Below are 17,823 nucleotides of genomic sequence, written 5' to 3'. Positions count from 1 at the left end.
TTCCTAATAAACAGGGCTGTGGAATCCGGTCATTACATCAGCTGGGAATTTATACGCAGTGTCTATGAACCTGCCAAATCTGCGGATTTAGAGAAAACAAACAAACTAACTAACACACACGCGCGCGCGCGCTAGATGGAAGAGCAGTTACACTTCGGGAACGCGCAAAAACAGGCTAGTGCACGGGAATTCCTACTAATCACACTAATATCAGAGAAGGGAACCTAAAAATAAAACAGCATGGGGACAGAAAATTTACCACCATAACTCAATCCTGTTACATCGACACCTTCGATTCTGGTGTGAAGACAATAACTCTTAGTTTTTATCAGACTTCACTGAAAATAGGCTGCAGCTTTGGCAGTGTGTGGGAGGAGGATTCTGTCCATGAGTCGCTGGAACGTGGTCGAGGCTCTGAATAACTCGAAAGGAAGGGTGACAAATTGGTGTAAACCTAATGGAGTGGAAAAGGCCCTTTTCTCCCAAGACACTGGAGTCAAAGGTATCTGCCAATATCCCTAGTCAAATCCTGTGTCAAATAAAAGTGAGCCACGCCTAACCAATTGAGCAGGTCATCAATGCATGGCATTGGATATGCGTCAAATATAGACACCTGTTGACTTTCCTAAAGTCCACACAGAACCGGACTGACCCATCTGCCTTGGAAACCAGGACGACAGGGCTGGACCAGCATGTGTGAGCATGGCTGTAAGCTCCTCCCATACGACTTATTTCTTGTGTTTGCGCAAACAGTAGGGGCAGCAGCATGCAAACACCTATGAGATCATTGCGACGATGGGGAGGTGAGAACATGTTGGAAAATTCTGCTTGCAACTTGGCAACCTCCGTGATTTGGGGCGGTGAGAGGTGGTCTCCACGGGGGACCAGGGTGGATTGAGGCGCATGTTTTAGGTTCACCTCCAGTCCCAGCTCCTCCCTCTCTGGAACTACCAAAGCCACAGGGACTGCCTCCCTCCAGGGTTTAAGGAGACTGACGTGGTATATCTGCAGTTCCTCATCTCTATCTGTTCGCCTTACCTCATAGTTGACGTCCCTAACTCGCTGTGTGACCTCAAAGGGCCCTAGTCACTTTGCAAGTAATTTGGAGCGTTATGTTCGAGTTCAAGTTCAAGTGGCTTTATTGTCATTTCACCTGTATACACCTGGTACAGTACACACTGAAACGAAACAACGTTCCTCCAGGAGCAAGATGCTACATAAACACAGGGCTACATGAGACTACACAGAAATAAATAAGACTACAATGTGATCATGGAGCCCAATGTGTGTATACAATAAAAAAGGACATATGGTCCTGTGAAACATGCTCTATTTCTAGAAACAACAAAAAAAATAGTACTTTATTTAAGTATACATATACTTTTATGTAGCAAAGTTTTCTGAAAACATGACCTTCAGCTTGAGGTTACTACACGTGTTGGTACTGATAAAGACCATAATGGCAAATATCCAAATATCCAATATCCAGTAAATGTTTATCACGAATCAGAGCATTTTCTGTATCGTTAACACTACACTCTGTCTACAGTATACAAAATATATTCAAATGTATACAAAATCCAAACTAATGTCTGTAAGGCATTGCCTGATTGTTATTGATGAACTTTTTAGCAGTAGAAGTTGCATAATGCTCTTGTAGGTTAAAAAGAGTTGCTTTTTAACCTACACACATATTGTGTATAAGTTAATTTAAGCAATGGAAGATTGTCTTACACTTCTTAATGCAAATTGGCTTTTACACAAGATTGTGGAGATTTCCTCGGCAATGTTAATACATACAGTAGTCTATGAGTGATTATTTGGCAATGTCCTCCATTCCTTTTTTCTCTGATCACTGACTCAGCTTCTCTCCATCTGTTACCAGTGTGTATCATGCTATTTAAAGAGTGTGTGTGGAGGAGGGGGACCCTGTTACCTCTGCTGTGCTGTAACCATGCTCCTCAACTTTCTCTCAACCTGCATTATGTTGCAATTTCCTTTTCAGGTTATTTTTTATCCTAATTACTGTTAAGCATTAAAAGTTCATTAGATGTACTGATGGATAAAAGAGATGTAACAAGCTTTGGGGAGAAAATGGTTAATTTACTTAATTAAGCAATATTGCATGAGCAAGATTAGTGTTTTATCACAAGCCGCTTTGCCAGGCCTTTAATGCAGCCGTCTTCACTTCCTGCTTGTTCTTGGGGCATTTTGCCTTCAACTGCACCTTCATCAAGTGAAATGCAGCTCAACTGGATCAGATTATTTTAACTTGGCCTTAAAAAAGTCTCGGGTTGCTTTCAGAGCTTTGAAGCATTTGGCTGAATCTCAGCAGATAATTCATCCTGCTGCTTTTGTCAGCAGTCACATCGTCAATAAATACAAAGGAACCAGTTCCACTGGCAGCCATAAGAAGATGTGGTATGCTTTGGATCATGAGCAGTTCCTTCCCTTCTCCATTCTCTTCTCTTCCATCATTCTGGTACAAGTTGATCTTTGTCTCATTTGTCCACAGGATGTTGTTCTGGAATTCGTACTGGTTTTCCACCTACTGATATATTTTTAGATGGGAAGAAACTCACATGGAAAAACATGCACATTAAACTGAGCTCAGGATCAAACCGGGGACCCTGGAGCTGTGATGCCGCAACACTACCCACTGCGCCCATTCCCTATGGCATAAATTTATATGAAATAGTACTGCAAAAAAGAAACAAGAAAGAAGTTTAAATAGGGAGTACAATTTATTTGAGCAACATAAAATATTATAGATGTACTAAAGTTTATTTACCTCAACATTCCAATATTATTGCTCAAGGGAAACATGCAAATAAAATATTAAATAATAAGAACATTAAGTACTTTTTCCGTCATTAAATAATGCTAATTTGTTAAAATAGTAATGAACTAATTTTTCTGGATTTGAAAATCATGTGGCACAAGCTGACTGCTCAATGTTTTTGCAACTGTGTTTCTTAAATGTCTTGAAATACGTGAATCTCTGTCCACACTGTGAGCACTGATACGGCTTCTCTCCTGTGTGAATGCGCTGGTGTGTTTTGAGATTACTCTGGTAAGCAAAACTCTTCCCACAGTGTAAGCAGTCATAGGGTTTCTCTCGTGTATGAAAGGGTTGATGTCTTTCAAGATTTCTCTTTTCATTAAAGCTCTTCCCACACTGTAAGCAGTGATACAGCCTCTCTCCTGTGTGAATGCGCTGGTGTTTTTCAAGATTTCTCTGTTGATTAAATCTCTTCCCACACTGTAAGCAGTGATACGGCTTCTCTCCTGTATGAACACGCTGATGTATTTGAAGTTCACCCTGTTGATTAAATCTCTTCCCACACTGTGAGCAGTGAAACGGCTTCTCTCCTGTATGAATGCGCTGATGTTTTTGAAGATCTCCATGTTGATTAAAACTCTTCCCACACTCTAAGCAGTGATACGGCTTCTCTCCTGTATGGATGCGCTGATGCGTTTTGAGATGACTCTGCTGATTAAAACTCTTCCCACACTGTGAGCACTGATATGGTTTCTCTCCTGTATGGATACGCTGATGTGTTTTGAGATGACTCAGCTGATTAAAGCTCTTCCCACAATGGTTGCAGTGAAATGGCTTCTCTCCTGTGTGAACTCGCTTATGATCCTTGAGATTACTCGGCTTTTTAAAACCTTTCCCACACTGTGAGCAGTGATACGGCTTCTCTCCTGTGTGAATGCTCTTATGATCTTTAAGACGACTCAGGTATATAAAACTTTTCCCACACTGTGAGCAGTGATAGGGCTTCTCTCCTGTATGAATATGCAGGTGTCTTTGTAGAGTACTTGCTTTATTAAAGCTCTTCCCACACTGTGAGCAGTGATAAGGTTTTTCTCCTGTGTGAATGCGCTGATGATGTTGGAGATGACGCTGGTAAGTAAAACTCTTCCCACACTGTGAGCAGGGAAAAGTCTTCTCTCTTGTGTGGACACACTGGTGCTTACTAAGATTATGGAGATTATCCTTCCCACATTTTGAGCAGTGATAAATTTCTTTCTGCATTAGTCCATGAGTGATGTTAGTGTGGAGAGTACCAGAGCATGTTTGCTCACTTTTTGCACTTCCTGTGGGCATCACATTGTCACTTGATATCAACAGTCTCATATTTTCCTCAGAGTGGCTTCTCCTTATGTGATTGTAAAGGTAAATTTCAGATGTGTAGGAAAGCTGACACCAGGTGCAGGAGAAAAGTTTCAGCAGGGCATCATTCATTTCTGAAGCATAAAAAATGAAAAATATTAGTAACTCATTGAGAAACAAACTGTTTTAACTTATTTTAGAAACTTTGCCACATATTTTACCACAGCCATTATGGTCTATAAAAGTTCTACAATTTCTATTAAGTTTAGTAATACTGTTTTATATTTGCTAAAACCAATTGTTTTGAGAATACTGCTTGAAAAGCAAATGAACTATGCCCTCTGCTGGCAAACACACACACACACACACACACACACACACACACACACACACACACACACACACACACACACACACGATTCAATTTAATTTATTCAATATAAGCCTACAGCAATTTTTAATGTATTCCTTCTGTGTACTGACCTTGAGTATACAGGATAAATATTTATTTAGTCATTCAGTGGAATAAATAAATTGCATATTCATGATATACTTTACTATGTAATGGTATTGGAGCTAAAAAAAAAAAAGAAGAAGAAACAAGAGACAGAGTATGTAAATTTACAGGAAGGAATCTAGTTTATTCAAGGAAAATTAAATACCATTGATATACATACTCACTGGCTATTTCAATAAGAAAACGCGTACACCTGCGATTATGCAATCAGCCAATCATATGGAAGCAGTGTAATGCATAAAATCATGCAAGTACACGTCAAGAGCTTCAACATCAACATCATGTTGACATCAGAAATGAGAATGGGGTAAATGTGACCTCAGTGACTTTGACCCTGGCATGGTTGTTGATGCCAGATGGGCTGGTTTGACTATTTCAGAAACTGCTGATCTCCTGGGATTTTCACACATCAGCTTCTAGATTTAAGATAAAATGATATGGAAATCAAAAAACATCCAGTGAGTGGCAGTTCTGCAGGCAAAAAAATGCCTTGTTGATGAGAAGAAAATGGTCAGACTGGTTTGAGCTGACAAGAAGGCTACAATAACTCAAATAACCACTCTTTACAACCTGGCTGGGCAGAAAAGCATTTCAGAACACACAAGCTGCCAAAGCTTAAGGCAAATGAGATACAAGAGCAGAAGACCACACTGGGTTCCACTCCTGTCAGCCAATAACAGGAATCTGAGGCTACTGTGGGCACAGGCTCAGGTGAAGGTTTAAAATAAAAAGTTTGTGTTTTTTTTCCCCCAATATTCCACATGCTCTATAGACTGTTGGGCATGGAAATCCCAGGAGATCAGCAGTTTTTAATACGCTCAAACCAGCCTGACTGCTCTATGTTCGGGCACTTATTAATTAAATATGTTGAGATATGTTAATTTCTGTCCACAGTGTCAGCAATGATATGGCTTCTCACCTGTGTGCATGCCTTTATGATCTTTGAGATGACTCGTGTGTGTATAACATTTTTCCAACACTGTGAAATGGCTTTTCTTCTGTGTGAATGCTCTGGTGCTGTCAGTAATGACTAAACTATGTTCATATTTATATGCACAGCGTCATTATGTGTGTTAATTTGATGTGGACGTATGCACTGGAAGTACAACAAATAAAAACAAAAGTGTTCAAATTCTTATTTACCCTCACTGTACATATACTCACTAGCTACATTTATGTGCAAAAGTTTGGGCACATCTGGCCACATTACATATTTTACACAGTGTGTATATGTGTGTGTGTGTGTGTGTGTGTGTGTGTGTGTGTGTGTGTGTGTATGCAAGTGCTTATGCATAGTTACTTCATGTTTGAGGAACTTAAAAACAGAAAAAAATAAAATAAAATAGTAATAATTGCCCTGTGCAAAAATTTCGACATCTTTTCTAGTTATAGTCTCAGGACTTATTCAACTCATTAGGCTTTAACTGACTCATTAGCAGTCATTATGCAGTTCAAGAATTATCACTAAGAATAACAATTCCAAAGCCTAATAAATTCTCTGAATCTTCAAACCTTCTAACACTAAACAACTATGGGCTACTCTATGCAGCTGAAAATGAAGGATCTGAAAATGAAGCAAATTGATGCATACAAAGCAGGGGAAGACCATAAAAAGATCAAAGAGCGTCCAGCTGGCAGTTTACACTGTCCAAAATGTTAATAAAAAAGGCAATTAAGGGGGAACTGTGGAAGTCAAGGCAAGACCTGGAAGAAAACTTTCAGATAAAACTGGTCTGCCCACATTCAGGCCAGAATGGCAAAGCAATATCGCCATACGGCACTAAGGACCTGTAGGACAGTTTAGCTGACACAAGAGTATTGTTTGCACAAATAAGATCTACATGGAAGAGTCATCAGAAGGAAATCTTACCTGCAACGTCATCACAAAAGTCAACATGTGATGTATGTAAAACAACATCTAGATAAGCCAGAGCTATTTTTGAAACAAGTGCTGTGGAGTGATGAATAAAAATGGAAGTCATTTTTAACAATCTCCAAAAGTATTTTTGAAGAAAAAATGGAGCAGCATTTGATGAAAAGAACACCTTGCCAAAGCATGGGGTAGATCTGTTATGCTTTGGGGCTGTGTTGTAGCCAGTGGCAGAGAAACTTTGCACAGGTAAATAGAAGAATGGATTTCAGTAAATATCAGCGAATTCTGGAAGCAAACGTGACACAATCAGTCAGGAAACTGAAGCTGAAATGAAAATGGCTTCTACAGAAGGACAATAATTTAAAAATAAAAAAAAACAAACAAAAAAAAAAACCATACCTCAATATCCACCAGGAACTACTTCAAGTATGCAAGCTGAAGCTATTGAAATGGCCCTCACACTCCCCTGAACTGAACATCATTGAAAATATGAAGGTAGATCTTGAATATGCTGTACATGCGAGACAGCCAAGGGATATCTCAGAACTAGAAACATTCTGCAAGGAAGAGTAGATGAACATTCATTAAACAAGAACAGACAGACACTTAGCTGGCTATAAAAAGTGCTCAGAAGCTGTGATATCTGCCAAAGAGGATCGCACCAAGCACTGACTTAGTATGCTATCCAAACTTTTGCACATGCCACAATTAATAGTTCATTTGTTCTATTTTAGTTCTATTTTTTTCTATATATCTGCAGAAAAATATGCAATTTGGCCAGGAGTGCCCTTACTTTTGAATACAGCTGTATATAGATTTGAAGATCATATGGCACAAGCTGACTGCTCTGTGTTGGTGCACTTGTGTTTCTTAAATGTTTTGAAATAAGTGAATCTCTGTCCACACTGTGAGCAGTGATACGGCTTCTCTCCTGTGTGAATGCGCTGATGTTTTTTAAAATCACTCTGGTGATTAAATCTCTTCCCACAATGTGAGCAGTGATACGGCTTCTCTCCCGTGTGAATGCGCTGATGTTTTTGAAGATCACTCTGTTGATTAAAACTCTTTCCGCACTGTGAGCATACAAATGGCTTCTCTCCGGTATGGATACGCTGATGTGTTCGAAGATTACTCTGTTGATTAAAGCTCTTCCCACAATGTGAACAGTAATACGGCTTCTCTCCTGTATGAACGCGCTGATGTCTTTGAAGATCACTCCGTTGATTAAAACTCTTCCCACACTGTGAGCAGTGATACGGCTTCTCTCCTGTATGGATGCGCTGATGATTGTGGAGATGACCCTGTTTATTAAAACTCTTCCCACACTGTGAGCAGTGATATGGTTTCTCTCCTGTGTGAATGCGCTTATGATCTTTGAGATTACCTAGAGATATAAAACTTTTCCCACACTGTGAGCAGTGATAGGGCTTCTCTCCTGTATGAATATGCAGGTGTCTTTGTAGAGTACTTGCTTTATTAAAGCTCTTCCCACACTGTGAGCAGTGATATGGCTTCTCTCCTGTGTGAATGAGTTGATGCTGTTGGAGGTGACTCTGATAAGTAAAACTTTTTCCACACTGTGAGCAGGGAAATGTCTTCTCTCTTGTGTGGACACACTGGTGCTTACTGAGATTATGCCGATTAGTAAAATCCTTCCCACACGTTGAGCAGCGATACATTTCTTTCTGACTTCGTCCATGAGTTACGTTAATTTGGAGAGTAGCAGAGCATCTTTGCTCACTGTTTGAGCTTCTTGTGGGCATCACATTGTCATTTTTAATTTCTCTTGATCTCAACAATCTCATATTTTCCTGATTGTGGCTTCTTCTTATGTGCTTGTAAAGGTAAATTTGAGATGTATAAGATAGTTGACACCAGGAGCAGGCGAAAAGTTGCTGCAGGGAATCATTCATTTCTGGAGCATAAAAAAATGAAAAGTATTAGTAACTCACTGAGAAACAAACTGTTTTAACTTATTTTAGAAACTGTGCCTCATATTTTTACTACGATCATGATGGTCTCTAAAAGTATTACAATTGCTGTTAAGTTTATTAACACTTATTTATATCTCCTAAAACCAATTATTTTGAGAATACTGCTGGAAAAGCCAATGAACCATGCCCTCTGTTGGCAAAAGATAATAACAATAACATTAGGCTGTGCTAGCAAATAAACAATAGGCTTAAACACAAGGTCGATACATGGAAGAAATAACTTCCTACAAAATAAATGTATATTCAATCATCTATCTTCAGTAACCGCTTTATGTTTGGCACGGTCCCGCATCTTTGATTTGGCACGGGTTTTACACTGGATGCCCTTCCTGATACAACCCTCCCATTTTATCCGTCCTTGGGACCAGCACTGAGAGTACAGTGGCTGGGTTGGTTCCCTGGCCAGGAATTGAACCTGGGCCACGGTAGTGAGAGCACAGGATCCTTAGCTGCTAGACCAGCAGGGACTGGGTGTAATTGTATTGGAATAAAATGAAGAAACAAAAGACAGAATACATCATTTTAAAGTAGGGAGCCAACTTTATTCAAGGAACATAAAATACTATAAATATACACACTGGCCAATTTAATAGAAAAACCTGTACACCTGCTCATTCATGCAATTATGCAATCATCATGTAGGACCAGCATAATGCATAAATTATGAAAATACTAGTCAAGAGCTCCAGTTGATCTCCATATCAAATATGAAAATGGGGGAAATGTGATCTTAGTGGCTTTGACCCTGGTAAGGTCGTTGGTGCCAGACAGGTTGATTTGGGTATTTCAGAAACAAAAGACATCCAGTGTGTGGAAGTTCTGCAGGCAAAAATGCCTTGTTGATGAGAGACGTCAGCGGACAATGGTCAAACTAGTTCAAGCTGACAGAAAGGATATGATAACTCAAAAAAACGACTCGAGCAGAAAAGCACCTCAGAAGGCACAAGCTGCCAAACGTTGAGGCAGATGGGCCACAGGAGCAGAAGACCACATCGGGTTCCACACCTGTCTGCCAAGAAAATAAATCTGAGGCTACAGCAGACATGGGCTCACCAAAAATGGACAGCTGAAGATTGATAAAAAGCCCAGGTTATGTTTTCTGATCTTCAACAAATTATAGAGACTGTTGTACATGCAAATCCCACGAGCTCAGCAGTTTCTGATACACTCAAAGAAGACAGTCTGGCACCAAAATCCATGTATAGAGACTTGAAGATCATGTGGCGCAAGCTGACTACTCATTGTTGGTGCACTTCACTTGAAATAAGTGAATCTCTGTCCACAGTTATGCGGCTTCTCTCCTGCTGGTGTGTTTTGAGATGACGCTGGCAAGCAAAGCTCTTCCAACACTGTAAGCAGTGATATGGCTTCTCTCATGTATGAATGAGTTGGTGTCTTTCAAGATGTCTCTGTTGATTAAAGATTTTCACACACTATGTGCAGTGATTCATCTTCTCTCCTGTGTGAACGCACTGGTGTTTTTGAAGATTACACACTTAATTAAAGCTCTTCCCAAACTGTGAGCAGCGAATATGCAGTTTTCTTTGTAGAGTACATGCTTTATTAAAACTCTTATGAAAATGTGAGCAGTGAAATGGCTCCTCTCCGGCGTGCATGCCTTTATGAACTTTGAGATGACTCGTGTATAACAATTTTCCAACACTGTGAGCAGTGTCAAAAACATCAAAAGACATTATGTGTGTTAATTTGACATGGATATATGCAATGGAAGAATATTATATAAAAACAAAAGTCAAATTCTTATTTACCCTCACTGTGCATACATTTACTGGCCACTTAATAGGAACACTTCTTCTCTGTCCACACTGTGAGCAGTGATATGGCTTCTCTCCTGTAAGAAGGCGATGATGTTTTTGAAGAACACTCTGCTGATTAAAGCTCTTTCCACACTGAGCTTCTCTCCTATGTGAATGCAGCTGTGATCTCTGAGATTACCCAGAGATATAAAACTTTTCCCAGTCATACGGCTTCTCTCCTGTATGAATACGCAGGTGTCTTTGTACAGTACTTTTTTTTTTTTTTTTTAAATTAAAACTTGTCCCACACTTTGAGCAGTGTTACGGCTTCTCTCCTGTGTGAATGCACTGATGCTGTTGGAGATGACTCTGGTAAGTAAAAATTTTCCCACACTGTGAGCAGTGACATGGCTTCTTTCCTGTGTGAATGCGCTGGTGTTGTCTGTAATTACTCCTGTTATTTAAGCTCTTCCCACACTGTGAACGGTTATATGGCTTCTCGCCTGTGTGAATGCGCTGATGCTGTCAGAGGTGACTCTGGTAAATAAAACTCTTCCCACACTGTGAGCAGGGAAATTTCTCTTTTGTGTGGACTCACTGGTGCTTACTGAGATTACGCCGATTAGCAAAATCCTTCCCACACGTTGAGCAGTGATAGATTTCTTTCTGATTTTATCCATGAGTGATGTTAGTGTGAAGGAATACTTTCTGAGCTTCCTGTGGGAATCACATTGTCATTTTTATTTTCTCTTGATATCAACAATCTCAAGTGTTCCTGATTGTGGCTTCTCCTTATGTGATTGTCAAGGTAAATTTGAGATGTGTAAGAAAGTTGACACCAGGAGCAAGCGAAAAGTTGCAGCAGGGCATCATTCATTTCTGGAGCATAAACAATGAAAAGTATTAGTAACTCACTAAGAAACAAACTGTTTTAACTTAGTTTATTAATACTTTTTTTAATCTGCTAGAACAAATTGTTTTGCAGATACTGCTTAAAAAGCAAATGAACTATGCCCTCTGCTGGCCAAAAAAAAAAAAAAAAATCAACATTCAGCTACAGAAAAGAAAAGATAGGCTTACACCAAGGTCAATATATGGAAGGAATAATTTCCTACAGAATAAATGTGCATTCAATCATCATCTTCTTTTATGCTGGTCTCAATGGGTCACCATGCATGAGGCTGGAATACACCCAGGATTTGTGGCCAAGTCACTTGCAGTAGAATAAATATATGAATGCTTTTCATGTTATAGTACTGGAATGAAATGAAGAAACAAGAGAGCATATGTAATTTTAAAGAAAGGAGCCAAGTTTATTCAAGGAAAATAAAATACTATAGATATACATACACTCGCTGGGCTTTTTAATAGGAAATCCTGTACACCTGCTCAATCATGCAATTATGCAATCAGCCAATCATGTGGGAAATGCGTAATGCATAAATCATGCAGATACAGGTCAAGAGCTTCAGTTGATGTTCATATAAAACTTGAGAATGGGGAAAACTGTGATCTGGCATGGTTGTTGGTTGCCCTACGGGCTGATTTAAGTATTGATATTTCAGAAGCTACTGAAATACCATTGGTATTTGGTATCTGATCTCCTGGGATTTTCACACATAACAGTCCCTAGAGCAGTGGTTCCCACTTTTTGGGCAAACAACCCCAAATGGACATCAAGAATTTTCTGCGACGCAATACTTGACTACATTTTACTGCTGCACCATCAACAGTGTCTTGACCAACAGGATTCCAGTGTGGTATGGCAACTGCTCTGCAGCCAGCTTTTTAAAAAAAAAAAAAAAAAAAAAAAAAAAAAAACTCCTTGGAGTCGGCAAAAAAAATAAATAAAAAATGCCACAGTCATCAACACAGGCCAGAGAATCACCAAAACACAACTGCCTGGCCAAGAGCATATCAACAGTTCCCACTGATTGTGGAAAGCCTCTAGTATAATCAAGGACACCTCACACCCCTTGCCACCACCTGTTTGTCATGCTGCCATCTGGGAAGTGCTATCAAACCATCAGAGCATGTACTGCCTGTTTATTGAACAGTTTCTACCCCAAAGCCATCGGCACACTCAACTCAGCACTGCATAATGCGCCCAGCACTCCAACTCCCCTTCGTTCCCCAGAGTGTGTCCCCTCCAGCTCCACACAACTCCCCCTCTAACAAGCCACTACACTACAGCCTGGATTAGTACAATTTTATGGACGTTCACCGACAAGTGCACCAAATAACATGTGCAATACACTTACCGCCAGTCATGACCTCTAGTTTTGAACCCCTGCACTAAAATCTACACAGATTGGTGCAAAAATAAAACTTCAGTGAGTGGCAGTTCTGCAGGCAGAAACATCTTGTCGATGAGAGAGATCACAGGAGAATGGCCAAACTGGTTCAAGTGGACAAGAAGGCTAGAGTAAGTCAAATAACCACTCTAAAACTGTGGTGAGTAGAAAAGCATCTCAGAACGCGCAACATGCCGAACCTTGAGGCAGATGGGCTACAAAAGACCACATTGGGTTCCACTCCTGTCAGCCAAGAAAAGAGATCTGAAGCTATAGTGGGCATGGGCTCACCAAAACCAAACAGTTTAAAATTGAAAAATAGAACTGGTGGCATCTTTCCAATTTTTCATCGAACACTAGAGAGTGTTGTACATGAAAATCCCAGGGGTTTCAGTGGTCAGCAGTTTCTGAAACAGTCAAACCAGCCTGCCTGTACCAACAACCATCTTTCTAGATTTGAAGATCATGTGGCACAAGCTGAGTGCTCTACATTGGAGCACTTATGCTTTTTAAATGTCTTGAAATAAGTGAATCTCTGTCCACACTGTGAGCAGTGATACGGCTGCTCTCCTGTGTGAACGCGCTGGTGTGTTTTGAGATTACTCTGGTAAGCAAAACTCTTCCCACAATGTGAGCACTGATATGTCTTTTGTCTTGTATGAATGCGGTGGTGTTTTTGAAGATCATGCAGTTGATTAAAGCTCTTCCCACATTCCGAGCAGTGATATGGCTTCTCTCCTGTGTGAATATGCTGGTGTCTTCGTAAAGATCTTTTCGTATTAAAACTCTTTCGACAATGAGAGCAGTGAAATTGCTTCTCTCCTTTGTGAATGAGTTCATGCTCTTTGAGATTACTCTGTCGCGTAAATTTTTTCCCACATTGTGAGCAATGATATGGTTTTTCTCCTGTTTGAATACGCTGGTGATTAAAACTCTTACCACGCTCTGAACAGTAATACTGCTGCTCCCCTGTGTGAATGCCCTGGTGTCTTTGGAGATCACTTTGTTGAATAAAGCTCTTCCCACACTGTGAGCAGACATATGGCTTCTCTCCTGTGTGAATACGCTGGTGTCTTTGTAGGGTACTGCTTTTATTGAAACTATTTCCACAGTGTGAGCAGAGATACGGTTTCTCTCCCGTGTGAATGCGCTGATGCTCTTTGAGTTGACGCTGTTGTCTAAAATATTTTCCACACTGTAAGCACTGATACGGCTTTTCGTCTGTGTGAATAAGCTGGTGGTTTCTGAAACTACTCCGTTCACTAAAACGCTTTCCACATTCTGAGCAATGATACGGCTTATCTCCTCTGTGAATACGCTGGTGTTTTATTAGAGTACCCTGATCAGTGAAACGTCGGTCACACTGTGAACAGTGATACGGCTTCTCTCCTGTATGAATGCGCTGGTGTCTTTGAAGATTACCATGTTGATTAAAACTCTTCCCACACTGAGAGCAGTGATATGGCTTCTCTTTTGTGTGAATGCGCTGATGCTGTCGGAGATGACACTGGTAAGTAAAACTCTTCCCACATTGTGAGCAGGGAAGTGGCTTTTCTCTTGTGTGGACACACTGGTGCTTACTGAGATTATGGAGATTTATAAAACCCTTCCCACATTTTGAGGAGTGACAGATTTCTTTCTGTACTCGTCCATGAGTGGTGTTAGTTTGGAGAGTTTGCTGAATATTGAAGCTTCCTGTGGGCATCACATTGTCATTTTTATTTTCTCTTGATATCAGCAATCTCATATGTTCCTCATAGTGGCTTCTCCTTATGTGATTGTCAAGGTAAATTTGAGATGTGTAGGAAAGTTGACACCAGGAGCAGAAGACGACTTGCAGCAGGGCATGGTTCATTTCTGAAGCATAAAAAATGAAAAGGATTAGTAACCCTCAATGCGACTCATATTTCTACCACTATGTTGATGGTCTATAAAAGTACTATAATTGCAGTTAAGTTTAATAATACTTTTTATGGCTGCTAAAACCAAATGTTTTCAGAATGCTGTTTGAAAACCAAATGAACAATGCCCTCTGCTAGTGAAAAAAGTATTTTCAACATTAGGCTACAGTAAATTAAAAAGCAGGCTTATACACAAGGTCAATATAGGAAAACTTCCTACAGAATAAATATTCAATCATTCATCTTGTGACAACTTTTTGCTGGTTAGGGTCATGATGGATCAGGATCCTATTCCGAGGACACCAGGCATGAGGCTGGAATGCACCCAGGATGGGACCACTGTTCCCTATAATTTTGTTTCTTACTGAGCAAAGCCTTTTTCTCTTGGGCACTGTTTTTAACAGTGTAGACTAAAAACCCATTTATTATTTTTAACCTGTGTAGGGATGTTAAATGAAGTGTGGTTTAACACACTCTTTGCTGTCACTTATAAGCATTTAACAACACTAATAAAAAAAACAGCAAGGTCCTGAATCAGTTTTGTTTTAACTGACAGCGGACTACTTTAGTTTCTGAATTTGAAGATCATGTAGCACAAGCTGAATGCTCTATTTTGGTGCACTTGTGTTTCTTAAATGTACTTAAATAATTATATCTCTTTCCACACTGTGAGCAGTGATAAGGCTTTTCTCCTGTGTGAATGCGCTTGTGTGTTTTGAGATTACTCTTATAAGCAAAACTCTTCCCACACTGTGAACAATGAAATGTTTTCTCTCCTGTATGAATGCGCTGATGTTTTTGAAGATCGCTCTGTTGACTAAAGCTCTTCTCACATTGTGAACACTGGTATGGCTTCTCTCCTGTGTGAATGCGCTGGTGTCTTTGAAGATGACTCTGTTGATTAAATCCCTTTCCACACTGTGAGCAGAGATATGGCTTTTCCCCCGTGTGAATACGCTGGTGTCTTTGTAAAACACTTGTTTTATTAAAAGTCTTTCCACAATAAGAGCAGTGAAATGGCTTCTCTCCCGTGTGAATGCGCTGATGCTCCTTGAGATGACGCTGTTGTGTAAAATGTTTTCCACAATGTAAGCACTGATACGGCTTCTCTTCTGTATGAATACGCTGGTGTTGTTGACAACTACTCTGGTCAGTAAAACTTTTACCACACTGTAAACAATGATACGGCTTCTCTCCTGTATGAATGCGCCAGTGCGTTCTGAGATGACTCTGGCAGGTAAAACTCTTCCCACACTGTGAGCAGTGATATGGCTTCTCCCCTGTGTGAATGCGCTGGTGTTGTTGGAGATGACTCTGGCAGGTAAAACTCTTCCCACACTGTGAGCAGTGATATGGCTTCTCCCCTGTGTGAATGCGCTGGTGTTGTTGAAGATGACTCTGGCAAGTGAAACTCTTCCCACACTGTGAGCAGTGATATGGCTTCTCTCCTGTATGAATGCGCTGGTGTTGTTGGAGATGACTCTGGCAAGCAAAACTCTTCTCACACTGTGAGCAGTGATATGGCTTCTCTCCTGTGTGAATGCGCTGATGCTGTTCAAGAGCACTCCCTTTATTAAAACTCTTCCCACACTCTAAGCAGCTATATGGCTTCTCTTCTGCATGAATATGCTGGTGTTGTCTGAGGGTATATTTCACAGAAAATTTCTTCCCACACTGTGAGCAATGATATGGCTTCTCTCCAGTGTGAATGCGCTGGTGCGTTCTGAGATGACTCTGGCAAATAAAATTTTTCCCACACTGTAGGCAGTAGTACCTCTTCTCTCCTGTATGAATGCGCTGATGTATTTGGAGATGACTCTGGCAAGTAAAACTCTTTCCACATAGTGAGCAGTGATACGGTTTCTCGCCTGTGTGAACGCGCTGGTGCTGTCGGAGATGACTCTGTTGTCTGAAACTTTTCCCGCACATTGAGCATTGATATGGTTTTTGTCCTGTGTGAATGCGCTGGTGTGATTGGAGAGTACTCTGGCGTGTATAACTCCTCCCACACTGTGAGCAATAATATGGTTTCTCTCCCGTGTGTATGTCTTGGTGTCGCTGGAGAGTACTTTTCTGATTAAATCTTTTTCCACACTTTGAGCACTGATATGGCTTCTCACCTGTGTGAATGCGCTGGTGTTGGTGGAGATGACTCTGGTAAGCAAAAACCTTCCCACAATCTGAGCAGTGATATTCTTCATTTTGCATTCGTCCATGAATGGTGCTAGTGTGGAGCATACCAATGGGTGTTTGCTGTGTACTGGAGCTTTCAGTGTGCATCACATTATCATTTTTACTTTCTCTCAATAACAACACCATATGTTTTTCATGGTGATTTCTCCTTATGTGATTGTCAAGATAAATTTGAGATGTGTAGGAAATTGGACACTGGGAGCAGGAGAAGACTTGCAGCAGGGCATCATTCTTTTCTGGGGTATAAAAATGAAAAGTATTAGAAACTCACTGAGAAAAGAAACAAACTAGTCCAATTTTTTAGAGCTCTATTCACCCTCCCCAAAAAACAATACGAATTCAACAGCTTATTAAGGTCTCCCTTAATCCCATAAGTGTGGGACGTTGACAGCAAAACTGCATTTTATAATCTTAGGTACTGTAACTGTACAGGTACTTCAACGTACCATATACAAACCAACTTACCACACTGGCTGACAATAAGCACTGCCTCTGGCTGTATTTCTAATAATCCTGCTTTTCATTTACATGGGGTGGGGAACTGAAAGGAAACTCCTAAGTAGGGCTGTGGTAGACAGTTAACTGGCTCAGAAAGAAATTATGATGTGTGTAACTGGGAAAGCCACATGATCAAGCTAGCCCTTGAGAAACACAGTCACTGTCACCTATAGGTCATTTACTTTAATCAGCAGACCCTTAAATAAATCCAGAGGGCCCTAGCTGGGTTTCCCCTTCACTAATTCCTACAGAACAGGTTTCAAGAATGGTAAATTCGACAATCTTTCTCAAATTCATGATTCAACAAGATCCATCTGCTTGGCTGCTCCTGTCCTTTGGGAGATCAGTTAGGAGATTCAGCTCCAGACTAGTAGCAGGTTACACCTCCAGAGAAGACATACATCCCATTTAGATGCAAGCTCATCAAATACATTACCAGCCCAGAGCAGCCCAGCCTTGCTATTAGTAGCCTAGGCTCCACTGAAATGTACAGAAGTTTGTCAAATCTCGTTCTGTTTGTGCTCAACCCATGGCCCCTAGACAGCTACCAACAGGAAAGCTAACCCCTATTGGTACCCTAAAGGCCTTGAACTCACCTCTCAGTGGATTTAGTCACTAAACTCCCACAGTCTGACAGAAGCATCACCATACTAGTAGTTCTCTAAAGAATGTTGTC

At 40.5% G+C, this 17,823-nt stretch overlaps 1 protein-coding gene across 6 annotated transcripts in view; it reads right to left on the bottom strand.

The window, feature by feature from the left end:
* Positions 1–716: 716 nt before the first annotated feature.
* LOC113547147 (zinc finger protein 501) overlaps positions 717–17,823 on the bottom strand; it is a 37,810-nt gene continuing 20,703 nt past the window's right edge. Inside the window, exons 1-2 of one of the 6 annotated variants that reach the window (XM_053237273.1) lie at positions 6,508–7,326; positions 717–4,254 (exon numbers count right to left, since the gene is read on the bottom strand). In XM_053237273.1, coding sequence (XP_053093248.1) covers positions 2,930–4,254; positions 6,508–6,619 — 1,437 coding nt within the window. In that variant the 5' untranslated portion in view covers positions 6,620–7,326 and the 3' untranslated portion in view covers positions 717–2,929. Of the gene's footprint in view, positions 4,255–6,507; positions 7,327–7,371; positions 8,426–11,550; positions 16,886–17,823 lie in introns of those variants that run through there. The other 5 variants (XM_053237274.1, XM_053237275.1, XM_026947381.3 and 2 more) reach the window with 5 other exon arrangements.

The sequence above is a fragment of the Pangasianodon hypophthalmus genome, chromosome 9, assembly GCF_027358585.1.
Source record: "Pangasianodon hypophthalmus isolate fPanHyp1 chromosome 9, fPanHyp1.pri, whole genome shotgun sequence".
Taxonomy (NCBI): Eukaryota; Metazoa; Chordata; class Actinopteri; order Siluriformes; family Pangasiidae; genus Pangasianodon; species Pangasianodon hypophthalmus.
The sequence above is the reverse complement of the archived record's forward strand: the minus strand, read 5'-3'. Positions and strand labels throughout refer to the sequence as shown.